The sequence below is a fragment of the Puma concolor genome, chromosome A3, assembly GCF_028749965.1.
Source record: "Puma concolor isolate L17-30 chromosome A3, mPumCon1.1.hap2, whole genome shotgun sequence".
NCBI classification, from domain to species: Eukaryota; Metazoa; Chordata; class Mammalia; order Carnivora; family Felidae; genus Puma; species Puma concolor.
Window position 1 is genome coordinate 39056902 of NC_141669.1, and position 13557 is coordinate 39070458.

The following is a 13557-nucleotide window of genomic DNA, read 5'->3' on the forward strand; positions in this document are numbered from 1 at the left end:
GTGTGGCTGCCTCGATTCACGCTAAGCTTCCCACAGTGCAGATGTCAACATAGAGAGGAGACAAATCATGCCTTAGTAGGAGTATGGAAATAGTCCTGACCTTGCAGGCCTCCTGAAAGGATGTTGGGATCCTCAGGGATCTGTAGGCCAGACTTTGAGAATCTGTGGATTAGATGATCTTTGGAAGGTTATATCAGAGACCAGTCAGAGGAATTGCCTTTGAGAAGGAAGAATATTTAACTGTTGTACAATATCCCATTCCACCCCTGCCCCCAGACACCCTTTGAAAGAGATGACTCTCCCTCCACTCCTTGTCAGGATCTATCCCATTGTACTGTTTATGCTTCTCACAGCATTTCTAACCCTCTGAAATTTTTTCCTCCCCTCTAAAATACGAGCTATCAGAAGAGAGACCTAATTTTTCTCTTGTTTTACTCTATCCCGAACACCTACAACCGTGATAGGATGAGTGAGTGTGAATGTCAGTGGAAACATAGACACTAGATGGACTCAGCTAACCCCACACTGCTGTGCTGTGACTGGATTGTGGCTTGCGGCTGATGCGTGTGCTCACGTGCGCACATGTGGGTGTGTGTTTGTTGGAGGAAAGGGCTGCCATCTGAGAAAGGAAGAGATCAATCATAAATGATATCATATTTGTTGTTGTTGAAGATACTAGAAATCAAGGATAGCCGGAGAAATTTTGCCATTGACACTGCAGTGAAAATATGGTAGTTAAAAATAGTCTTAATTCTCTTAACAATTACCTTGTTGTTATTCTATATTATACACTCTTCAATATAGACACTGTCACTTTATAAAATGTCCCTTTATTTTTTTTAAACATGTTCATTTACTTATTGTGAAAGAGAGTGTGAGAGAGAGAGAGCAGGGGAGGGACAGAGAGAGGGAGCAGGAAAGAGAATCCTAAGCAGGCTCCACACTGTCAGTACAGAGCCCCGTGTGGGGCTCAAACTCACAAACTGCAAGATCATCACCTGAGCCAAACAAGAGTCAGACGCTTAATCCACGGAACCACCCAGGTGCTCCTAAAATGTCCCTTTCTATATATATATATAAACAAAAAACAAAAAAAAACAGTTAACTGTCTGACTTCGGCTCAGGTCATGATCTCACAGTTCGTGGGTTTTAGCCCCGCGTCGGGCTCTGTGCTGACAGCTCAGAGCCTGGAACCTGCTTTGGATTCTGTGTCTCCCTCTCTCTGCCCCTCCCCTGCTCATGCTCTGTCTCTCAGAAAATAAATGTTACCAAAAAAATTTAAAAACAAAAAATGTCCCTTTAAAAGTCTCAGAATACTTTGTATGAATTGTCTTAACCAAGTTTCAGAAGCTGTGTTAAGAAATTGTTTTAAAATATATTTTATCAAAGCTCTCAATTTTTTTTACCCTTCTAGGAGAAAATAAGTGAGCAGAGACCAGCTACTTTTTTCTTGGTTGTAATTACCAAGAAATACGGTCCAAGTTCTAATATTGCACAGTGATAAAACAATCAACTTAAACTCTCAAAGGGTATATTTATATTATATTCTACCCCTCTTGAGATTTTACACTTAATTCCTTAATTTTTAGATATTTTGTAGAGATCACTTTGTATGATCACTTTTTGTAGAGATCACGAAGCTACATTGTTTTTTTTTTTTTAATTTTTTTTTTTTTCAACATTTATTTATTTTTGGGACAGAGAGAGACAGAGCATGAACGGGGGAGGGGCAGAGAGAGAGGGAGACACAGAATCGGAAACAGGCTCCAGGCTCTGAGCCATCAGCCCAGAGCCTGACGCGGGGCTCGAACTCACGGACCGCGAGATCGTGACCTGGCTGAAGTCGGACGCTTAACCGACTGCGCCACCCAGGCGCCCCTACATTGTTTTTTAAATGTACGTAATCGTACTTTTTCCCCCTCTTTATGTATCGATCTATTCTGTATGTAGGAAATATAGGAATGTATAAAGAAAAATTTAAAATCACTTACTAAAAAATCTCTAAAACATTAACAGTGGTTCTTATTTCTTTTTTCTGTATATGTATACACCCTTTACAACACGTATTTATACATACTTTATTTTGGAAAAGAAACTTGAGATTCTAGTCCATAAGATTTTAGATAAAATATTAAAATTAAGCATTTCCCACATTATTAAATGTTTTTAGAAAATAGCTTTGGGTATATAGTATTCTCTCTGTGAAGCAATTTATTCAATGTTCGTTTTGGGCATTTTAGTTACTTACTTACAAGTTTTGCTATTAGGAGTATTACTTAAATAACTATCCCTGCGTACAGATCTCCCCATTTCCACCTACCTTTGGGTGGATGAAATAAAATAGGACTATTAAATGGAAGTCAGTGTTTACTGCCAAGTTGCTTTTCATGAAGGTGTGTTATTTTCCAAATAGTGTGTGAGGGCGTCCTTTTCACTGTAGCCCTAGAAGCTCTGTTTTTGAAGAGTTTGGGGAGTTTGGAATACTTTCCAACCCCCAAAGATAAGAGGGAAGGGAAGAGGGAAAGGTAATGTCACCAGTGTTGGCATTGACACTCTCCCGAGCTGATACTCTTTACACACAGAGGCAGGCTGGCTGGTAGAAGGAGCCTGGGAGGCTGGTGTCAGCTGCCACTTAGGAGGTGGGAGAGGGCTTCGAGTCCCCCGTTAAGAAATGCCACCATGGGGGCGCCTGGGTGGCTCAGTCGGTTAAGCGTCTGACTTCAGCTCAGGTCACGATCTCGCGGTCCGTGGGTTCGAGCCCCGTGTCGGGCTCTGGGCTGATGGCTCGGAGCCTGGAGCCTGCTTCCGATTCTGTGTCTCCCTCTCTCTCTGCCCCTCCCCTGTTCACGGTCTGTCTCTCTCTGTCTCAAAAATAAATAAAAAACGTTAAAAAATAAAAATAAAAAAAAGAAATGCCACCATGGAGTGCTTTCAGAGTAACGCCCTTCTCTAATGTTTGCCAAATGTGAAGTTCTCTGCCTAGAGTAATTTTCACACGTAAAAGGGTTCTTCTAAGTCCGGGGAGGTCACTTTTAATTTGAATGAGGCTTTGTTTTATGGAGCAGTTGGGCTGTAATTCGTCTGTTCATTTTAACAAATAAGTTTTTATTGAGGGCCTTCTCTATACTTAGCCCAGTGCCTGATGGTGAGAACACAAAAGCACACAAAAGCGGCAGTTTCCTTCCCTCCAGGACTTTATAATCTAGTTGTGAACAATAAGAAATATATGCATGTAAAATACAACTAAGAATGCAAAGCAGTCCACAATTAAGTACCATAATGAGGGCTAACCACAGTTGATTAGTGGTTTGGAGTAATGAAGATTTTCTCATAAAAATGGGTGAGGTCTAAGATGATTAGAAATGAGAGATCTGCTTTAGATAGTGTTGGCTTTGAAAATCTTCACCTCGAGGGTAGTTGAGCAGCTTTTACTGGCTCCCACAAACTTTTTTAGCACTGCAAGGCTCCAGGTTTCTTCGGGGCCTATTTTACTGATGCATATCTCAGAGCAGTACCTGGGCTTTCCTTCTGTAATGCTGAGTAGTTTAATTACTCTTGCTGTGGTGAGTTGAAGAAAAGAGGCTGGGAGTGATTATTAACTCTTTGCTGACGTTTTTACCCATACGATTACGTTTAAACCAAGAAGTGACTAGGTCAACTTTGGGATTCACTAAGGCTATATTAATTTTGTACGATCTCTGTTAATTTTTTTCTAATATCTCTTCTTTATATGGGATTGCAGATTCATGGAAGCAACTACTCTCATAAAGTGGACATCTTTTCTTTAGGCCTCATTCTGTTTGAACTGCTGTACCCATTCAGCACTCAGATGGAGAGAGTCAGGGTAAGTTCCCCCTACTCAGAAAAGATGCAAAAAGAAAATACTCAAGTTTACAAAAGAAAGGATTTTAAAAGGAGAGTAACTTATTCTGGATACCATCAGACTAGTTGACTGTAAGTGAAAAGGTCACATGAGCTTTACAGGGATGATTTGTAGACTGTTTACTTCCATTTAAAGCTCAGTTTTCAAAAATTATTTGATTATTCCTTGTTGCTTAAATTCATCATTAACAATATCCTACACTCAGTCAATTTGTAATAAGTGCAAAGCTAGGACCACGAGTAATGGGGGCGGAGAGGGAGTGACGGTGGTCTTCGGTCAGAAAAGAGTTTTTCTGAGGGCAAGTGGCCACACACTCATACACTTAAAAACTGGCAAATTAAGCATAATTAATGTTCTTTTTCTCTGAAAATAAGCCAGGACCATGGCTTTTAAGGAAGACTACTGAAAGTCTTTAAAATTGTTTTAAGCTTTAGATTGAGAGCAGGCAAGCACTAGTGGGGGAGGGGCAGTGAGAGAGAGAGAGAGAGAGAGAGAGAGAGAAAGAGGGAGAGAAAATCCCAAGCAGTCTCCACGCTCAGCGCGGAGCCCTACGAGGGGCTCCATCCCACGACCCTGGGATCATGACCTGACCTGAAATCAAGAGTCAGATGCTTAGGGGCGCCTGGGTGGCGCAGTCGGTTGAGCGTCCGACTTCAGCCAGGTCACGATCTCGCAGTCCGTGAGTTCGAGCCCCGCGTCAGGCTCTGGGCTGATGGCTCAGAGCCTGGAGCCTGTTTCCGATTCTGTGTCTCCCTCTCTCTCTGCCCCTCCCCCGTTCATGCTCTGTCTCTCTCTGTCTCAAAAATAAAATAAAAAAAAACATTAAAAAAAAAAAAAAAAAAAAAAAAAAAGAGTCAGATGCTTAACCAGCTGAGCCACCAGGTGCCCCAACTACTGAAAGTCTTTTAAAAGGAGGCCATTGTCACATTTTCCCCCATTGTTCATAAGTGGTCACCCTCAACTTTTCTAACTGCTATCCCCAGTACTTACCTCCATATTTCTTTTTTTTTTTTTTAATTTTTTTTTTCAACGTTTATTTATTTTTGGGACAGAGAGAGACAGAGCATGAACGGGGGAGGGGCAGAGAGAGAGGGAGACACAGAATCGGAAACAGGCTCCAGGCTCTGAGCCATCAGCCCAGAGCCCGACGCGGGGCTCGAACTCACGGACCGCGAGATCGTGACCTGGCTGAAGTCGGACGCTTAACCGACTGCGCCACCCAGGCGCCCCTACCTCCATATTTCTAAAGTTTGTTCTTATCACCATTTCTGTATCAGTTTTAGATCTTATTTATTGACTCCTGTCCATGGTAGAAGAGGATACAGTTCTCACATAGTATCAAAGGGCTCATATTTTCTAACCAAAAGGACCTACCAAGTACTCTGTATAATAAATGGGAAAAAAAGAAGAAAATTAAAAAACCGGGATGACTAAATTTCAGAACACTCTAAAAACTTCTAGAAAGATATGAGACAGGTCCAACATATGTAAAGAATCAGAATCATACGGCATCAAAATTTATGTTGTTACAAGTATATCAAAGAACTCTGTCAAGAAAGTGAAAATCCCCTACAGAATGGGTGAAAATGTTTGTGAACCATAGATCTGATAAGGTCTAGTGTTCAGAATATACAAAGAACTATTACAATTCAAGAACAAAAAGACAACTCAATTAAAAAATGAGCAAAGGACTTGAATAGACATTTCGCCAAAGAAGGGATACAAATAATACAAATTAATACAAATCAAATGCAACAAAAAAATACAAATCAAAATCACAATGAGATACTACTTCACACCATCTATGACAACTGTAATAAACAAAACAAAACAAAACAAAATAACAAATGTTAGAAAGGATATAGAGAAATTGGAAGTCCCATACCTTTGCTGGTAGGAATGAAAAATGGTACAGCCACTGGGGAAAGCAGTTTGTCAGTTACTCAGAAAATTAAGCATAGAGTTACACGTGACTCAACAGTCCCACACCTGGGTATTTCCCCAAAAGCAAGGAAAACATAGGTCCACATACAGACTTGTATGCAAGTGTTCACAGTAGCATCTTCATAGTAGCCAAAAAGTAGAGACAACCCAAATGTGAGTCAGCTGATGAAAAACAAAATGATATGGTGTGCCTGTGCTATGGAATGTTATTCAGCCACGAAAGGAAATGAAACACTGACAAATGCTATACCACCGATGACCCTCGAAAGTGTTACACTGAGTGCAAAGCCAGACACAAAAGGCCACCTGTTGTAGGATTCCACTGATGTGAAATATCTAGAATATGTAAATCTATAGAGACAAAGCATATCCGTAGTTGTCAGGACCTGGGGGTAGATGGGGATGGAGAGGGGCTGTTTAACGGGCTGCTTTTTGGGGTGATGAAAACGTTCTCCAATTAGATAGTGGTGATAGTTGTACAACATTGTGGACAGAATAAAAACCACTGAAGGCACTTTTAAGCGGTTAAAACTGCATTTTATTTCGATAAAAAATATTTTTAAAATGTAGTTATGTAAAAACAATTTGAGTTAAATGAAGCCAGAATTTATCTTGACCGTGAAAAATTGTTCTATGGGCTACACCAAATAACATACTCTTTGTTTTCTTTCTGATACATTTTCCCCCCAGAATGGCCTTTTCTCAGTTGCTTCGTTTTCTGTGAACCTTTATTGTCATTTTTAACGTGTTCAAAATCTGTCACATATCTATCGCACAGTATTTTCTCAGTGCTCAGTATAGCTTATCTGTCTGGTTTTGGGGGTTTTGTTTTGTTTTGTTTGCCTTTTCTTGGAGTCTTTCTTCTCAAAGCTTTTGTCCTCCCATCTGAACTGAATACCCCCTGGACTTTCTCTAAGGTGTCACCCAGGGCACACTTGCCCTTCCCCGCCTGGGTCCCTGTCTCCCAGATTCCACGTTTCCCCTCTTCCTTGCACTACTCCCTTATTTTGCTGGAGCACATTCTGCAGCCAATTCCTCAGAAAGAATGTATGAGAGAGAAATTTTAGAGTCTCCGCGTTTCTAAAAAATATTTTTCCCGTCTTTAAATGTAATTGCTGAATTGGCCAGCTTCTAATTCTGGATTGGAAATAATTTTCCTCAGAACCTTGAGGGCATTGACTCCGCCTTACAGTTTCCAGTGCTGCAGAGCTGGTGCCTCTGTGATACCTGATTCTTTTTTTTTTTTTTAAATTTTTTTTTTTTTTTCAACGTTTATTTATTTTTGGGACAGAGAGAGACAGAGCATGAACGGGGGCGGGGCAGAGAGAGAGAGGGAGACACAGAATCGGAAACAGGCTCCAGGTTCTGAGCCATCAGCCCAGAGCCCGACGCGGGGCTCGAACTCACGGAGCGTGAGATCGTGACCTGGCTGAAGTCGGATGCTTAACCGACTGCGCCACCCAGGCGCCCCATACCTGATTCTTTTATGTGGAATCTTTGGAACCGTTTTGTTTTCCTTTCTGGAAGCTCTTACAAAATTCAGTCCTTTCATTGATCTCTTTTCCCCTCACTTAATGTGCTTAACACCGGTAGGTCCTTGCAGTTAGAAGATGTGACCCCTTCAGTTCTAGTAAATTTCTTGTGCTAGTTCTTTAGAAATTCTTCTCCACTTTTCTGTTTTTCTATAACTCCTGACTTAATCCTATAATTGGCTAATTTTTTCCCTCCTATTTCCCATTTGTTTGTACGGTTCTTTTGTAAGAGTTCCTTAACTCGTTATTCCAATTTCCTAAGTTTTTATTTTGACAATCCAATTTTTAATGTCCAAGATTGTTCCTTTTTAGAACATTCCATTCTTTTTACGTGGATTCACTATCTTCTCTTAAATCTGAGAATCTTATTTTAAAAGTTTTGTTCTCGGGGCGCCTGGGTGGCGCAGTCGGTTAAGCGTCCGACTTCAGCCAGGTCACGATCTCGCGGTCCGTGAGTTCGAGCCCCGCGTCGGGCTCTGGGCTGATGGCTCGGAGCCTGGAGCCTGTTTCCGATTCTCTGTCTCCCTCTCTCTCTGCCCCTCCCCCGTTCATGCTCTGTCTCCCTCTGTCCCAAAAATAAATAAACATTGAAAAAAAAAAATTAAAAAAAATTAAAAAAAATAAAAGTTTTGTTCTCTATTATGTCTTTCTCTGGAACATAAAGAGAGTGATAACATGTATGAAAATTTCCCAATGAACTTTGAAAAGCTTCGTTTTATACTCAGGATTCAGCACAATTAACTTTGTTTGTTTGTTTATTTGTTTTGTTTTGTTTTGTTTTCACTCAAAAAAAAATAAGAAAAAGAAAAACAGGGATACCTGGCTGGCTCAGTCAGCAGAGCGTGAAACTCTTGATCTCAAAAGTCATGAGGTTGAGCTCCACGTTGGGGATAGAGATAACTAAAAAAAGAGAGAGAGAGAGAGAGGAAGAAAGAATGTACTCTTTCATATCAAATACAAAGAGGCTAGATACAAATAGAAAAAGTTACCCACGTAAGGTCACAAATAATTTATTCATGAATGATTGAGGTTTTTTTTTTACACAGATTAATGTGTTTTCAGTTAAAATCGAGGTGTCAGTATAATATGTACAATTCAAGCATAATTGTATCTGAATTATTTTCTAGATTTTGATGATTTGATGGCATGTAAGATCTGTGCTCTGGAAGCACTTCTGTGTAGATTGTCAGGTCAGGAAAAGCTATTGATAAATTTTCCATCTGTTTAATACTCAATTTTCTTCTTAGTCACTCTGTGAGAGTATCAAAAAATACGTTTAAACAAATAAATCCATATGTCAAAACCGATTTAAAAACCAGTAACACTTTTCTTTCTTTATAGATCTTAACTGATGTAAGAAATCTCAAATTTCCACCACTGTTTACTCAGAAATATCCTCGTGAGGTTTGTATAATTCTAATCTTTTATTTTCTTGTGAATCAAATTCAGAACTTAAAGGGTCTTGAGCCATTAATTCATCAGTTTCCCATTTTACAGATGAGGAAGCCAGAGGTCTAGAGAAGAAAGGGACCTGATCCCAAGCGTACACAACTTGTTAAAATCACAGACTGAACTTGGGTCTGGGGTCCTTGGTGGGGCCCTCAGCCCCGTGTTCTGTGTTCCCTGCTGGGTGATGTCCTATGTGTGCATCCTGTGTGTCCTTTGGCTTGAGTAAGGCTGAACTCCTAGCGCACTCACGGGCATAGAGCTGCTCCTGGGACCGTGCCATTAATCTCTTTATTTCAGTGAATTTGGGAGGGACCTTAAAAACTGGCTGATTTCTTTAAAAAGCAGGGCAGGGGGGGGGGGGGGGGGGGGGGTCACTAATTTCCATTGATTATGTGTGTTGGAGTGAAAGCACTCAGAACAACACTGTAAAATGGTTCAGCAGAGTGGGAAGGAAAAATTAAGCTGGTCTTGATGGAAGAAATTGTATGTAATGAACCTTTGAAGTTTGTTTTTGCTACTTTTGTTATTTTTATTTCATAATATATTTGGTCCACACGCACATCATTTTATAAATCTTGAATTTTCTTAAATAATTAAACTGAAGTAAATCAGACTGTGTGTTAATTATCAAATTAGAAAAAAATCCAAATTTATCTGTCAGTGAAGAACTGCATTCAAAAATTATCTTTATAGGGGTGCCTGGGTGGCTTAGTTGAGTGTTCCACTTTGGCTCAGGGCATGATCTCGACGTGAGTTCAAGCCCCTCTCGGGTGAACTTGAGCCCCACTCTGGGCTCCACACTCTCTCTCCCTCTCTCTCTGCCCTTCACTCACTTGTGCTCTCTCTCTCTCATAAATAATAAGTAAATTAAAAAAAATTTTTTTTTAATCTCTATTTTTTGAGAGAGAAAGAGAGTGTGAGCGGGGGAGGAACAGAGAGAAAGGGAGACACAGAATCTGAAGCAGACTCCAGGCTCCGAGCTGTCAGCACAGAGCCTGACGTGGGGCTCAAACTCACAAACCGTGAGATCGTGACCTGAGCCGAGTCGGACGCTTAACTGACGGAGCCACCCAGGTGCCCCAGTAAATAAATTTTTAAAAATGACCTTTATAGGGGTGTCTGGGTGGCTCCGTCAGTTAAGCAACTGACCACCTCTTGATTTCGGCTTAAGTAGTGATCTCATAATTTGTGGGATCAAGCCCCAGGTCATACTCTCTGCTGGCAACGTGGAGCCTGCTTGGCATTGTTACTCCCTCTCTCTCTGCCCCTTCCTGCTCGTGTGCTCTCTCCCGCTCTCTCTCTCTCTCTCTCAAAATAAATAAACTTTAAAAAAATGATCTTTATAATATAGAGATACACTAAGCTAAAATGAAATATATTTTACTAAAAATTACTTTGTTATATATTTTTCAAAGTTGATGATTCAATTTCCAAGGTGGCTTATAAGAATATTACATTGGGGCACCTGGAAAAATACATGTTACATTGGGACACCTGGGTGACTCCATCGGTTAAGCATCTAACTCTTGGTTTCAGCTCGGGTCATGATCTCCCGGTTCATGAGTTCCAGCCCTGCATCGGGCTCTGTACTGACAGTGCAGAGCCTGCTTGGGATTCTCTCTCTTTCCCTCCCTCTCTGCCTCCCCTGCTCGCTCACTTTCTCTCTCTCTCAAAATAAATAAACTTTAGGAAAAAAAGGAAAAGAAAAGGACCCACACTAACAAGTGTTATAAAAAAATATATATATATATATATATATATATATATATATATATATATATATATATCACATTAAGGGAGCTCAAAAAAATCAAGAAAAGGGGTTAGGTACTGATCTCTGGTGTGATTTTAAAAAATTTTTTTTTTAATGTTTTATTTATTTTTGAAAGAGACAGAGACAGAATGTGAGTGGGTTGGGGCAGAGAGAGAGAGGGAGACACAAAATCCAAAGCAGGCTCCAGGCTCCGAGCTGTCAGCACAGAGCCTGATGTGGGGCTCGAACTCACGAACCACGAGGTCATGACCTGAGCCGAAGTCAGATGCTCAACGGACTGAGCCACCCAGGCGCCCCTCTCGTGTGATTGTTTTTAATTGAAATTTTTATTGAGATAATTGTACATTCATATGCAGTTATAAGATGGAATTATTTTTTTAATGTTTATCTTGAGAAAGGGAGTGAGCATGAGCAAGGGAGAGGGAGAGAGAATCCCAAGCAGGCTCTGTGCTATCAGCACGGAGCTGTAAGCATGGAGCTCAGCGTGGGGCTCAGTCTCACAAAACCCGACATCATGACCTGAGCTGGAATCAGCAGTTGGTCGCTTAACTGACTAAGCCACCCAGGCACCCCTAGATGGAATTTTTTTTTTTTTTTATGTTTATTTGAGAGAGAGAAAGAGAGAGAGAGAGAGAAAGAGCATGAGCAGGGGAGGGGCAGTGAACAAGGGAGACACAGGATCCGAAGCAGGCTCCAGGCTCCGAGCTGTCAGCACAGAGCCCGATGCGGGGCTTGAACTCATGAACCACGAGATCATGACCTGAACTGAAGTCAGTCACTTAACCAACTGAGCCACCCAGACGCCCCAAGATGGAATTATTTTTAAAGACAGGTTATGTCTGTGTTTCAAGGATATGATTTAAGACCCTTTATTATATGTTAGAAAACAATCAATTCAATTACCATGAAATGGTCCCTGTTTATTTGCACCAGGGATTAGCAACCTATGTCCCACAGGCCAAATGCAGCTTTCTGTCTAATTTTATAATAAAGTTTTATTGGGCCACAGCCATGCCCATTTATTTACTTAAGATCTGTGGCTGCTTTTGTACTTTCCTGGCAAAGTTGAGAAGTTGCGTCAGAAACTAGCCCACAGACTTAATATATTTACAGAAAACATTTTCTGATTCCTGATTTAGCAGACTATTTCACGGTCTAAACCTGGCCCTTCGTGACAAGACAATTTTTATATTTCAGTATGTGATGGTTCAAGACATGCTCTCTCCATCCCCCATGGAACGGCCTGAAGCTACGAACATTATTGAAAATGCTGTATTTGAAGACTTGGAATTTCTAGGAAAAACTGTACTCAGACAGAGGTCTCGTTCCATGAGTTCATCAGGAACAAAACATTCAAGACACTGCAGCAGCTCCTGGAGCCCTTTGCCAAGCACTTAGCCTTAACTTATGTTCACACCCCTAACAGGTGACACAGAATGGCCTCTTAGGAATGTGGCTTTCCGAAATTGTGAACTTGAAAAGTTTGTTCTTCGCTCAGTCTTATTTTGGACTGCTCTTTCTAAGTCATATTTAAACTGGATTTGGGGGCATAACCTAATTTGAGCCAACTCTGTACTGCTATACTCCAGAAGAGGGCTCTCACTAAATCATGTGTGGTCCTTGTTCTTCGTGGGTCTCTTGAAACTGGCTGGCCAAGCTTTATAGCCCTCATCTTTGTCTGGGGGCGGGGGGGGGGGGGGGGGGTAGAAGCAATCCCTAAAATATAAAGAGCGAATTAAAGGGAAATATTTTTATAGTTCAGAAGAATGACAGTTCCTACATGTGGTAATTATATTGTTCTAGAAATATGCTTTCTAGAGACACAGTGGTGATTTTGAAACTAATTTCCAAAAAAGCTGACTCCGTTTTTGACCTGGTGGGTGGGTGAAGAATCTGCACTATTTTGGAGGACAGGTGGCACAAATTGTATAATAATGGTTTATGTCCATAGCTAGTTTTATAGTGACATTTGTAGTATTGAATAGCTTTATTCCTTAGATGGTTCTAGGGAGAGTTTAAGAGCTTTTTGTGCTTTTACAATGAAGCTTTTTGTGTAAATTGGCCACAAGTTCTGGTTTGGGGAAGGAAAAAGCTGTAGTGAGACATGAATCATATGTTACAACTAACTTCTTCAATGATGGACTTTTTAAACCTAATGAAATCTTAAATGTTTTATGTGTAATCCTGTAGGCTGGTACTTTCCCCAAACTGATTATAGGTAACAGTTTCATCATCTAACTAGCTAACATGTTTTTATTTTTCACTGTAAATATGTTTATTTTTTATTTATAAAAATTCTGAGCTCAATCCATTTGGGTTGGTGGTGTACAGAACGCACTTAAGTGTGTTAAGTATTGTGACTTCTTTCAAGTCTAAATGATTTAATAAAACCTTAAAGACTTATTTACAGTTGGCTCTTCTTCGGGGGAATTGGCTCCCAATGGTAGTTTTGCAAATTTATAAAACAGGATCATAGGTCTAGGAAGGGTCATAACCCTACTCTCAAGAAAACTTTCTCTAGGGGTGACTGGGTGGCTCAGTCGGTTAAGTGGCCGACGTCGGCTCAGGTCACGATCTCGCGGTCCGTGAGTTCGAGCCCCGCGTCGGGCTCTGGGCTGATGGCTCAGAGCCTGGAGCCTGCTTCCCATTCTGTGTCTCCCTCTCTCTCTGCCCCTCCCCTGTTCATGCTCTGTCTCTCTCTGTCTCAAAAATAAATAAATGTTAAAAAAAAAAAAAAAAAACTTTCTCTAACCTTTTTCAAACAGTGTTTTCTCTCTTCTTTCCCAAAGACTTGACAAAACCTAGTCTTTTTCAGAAATCACTGGACTCATAACTAGGAGACGTCTGCTTGGGGCCTACCCTGTGCCAGGGACTGGGAACAGAAAGAGGACCCCGCCCTGAAGGGAGCCGTTGCAGAGACCAGGGCCCGGGAGACGCTGGCTGTGCTGGCGACACAGAATGTCCGTCCGGCACGT

The 13557-nt window shown here is 41.0% G+C and overlaps 1 protein-coding gene across 1 annotated transcript in view; it reads left to right on the forward strand.

Annotated features, from left to right (window-relative positions):
• EIF2AK3 (eukaryotic translation initiation factor 2 alpha kinase 3) overlaps positions 1-12985 on the forward strand; it is a 70287-nt gene extending 57302 nt beyond the window's left edge. The window contains exons 15-17 of the mRNA XM_025927309.2: positions 3743-3844; positions 8701-8763; positions 11780-12985. Of these exons, the coding sequence (XP_025783094.1) occupies positions 3743-3844; positions 8701-8763; positions 11780-11980 (366 nt within the window). The 3' untranslated portion in view covers positions 11981-12985. The remainder of the gene's footprint in view (positions 1-3742; positions 3845-8700; positions 8764-11779) is intronic.
• The last annotated feature ends 572 nt before the right edge of the window (positions 12986-13557 follow it).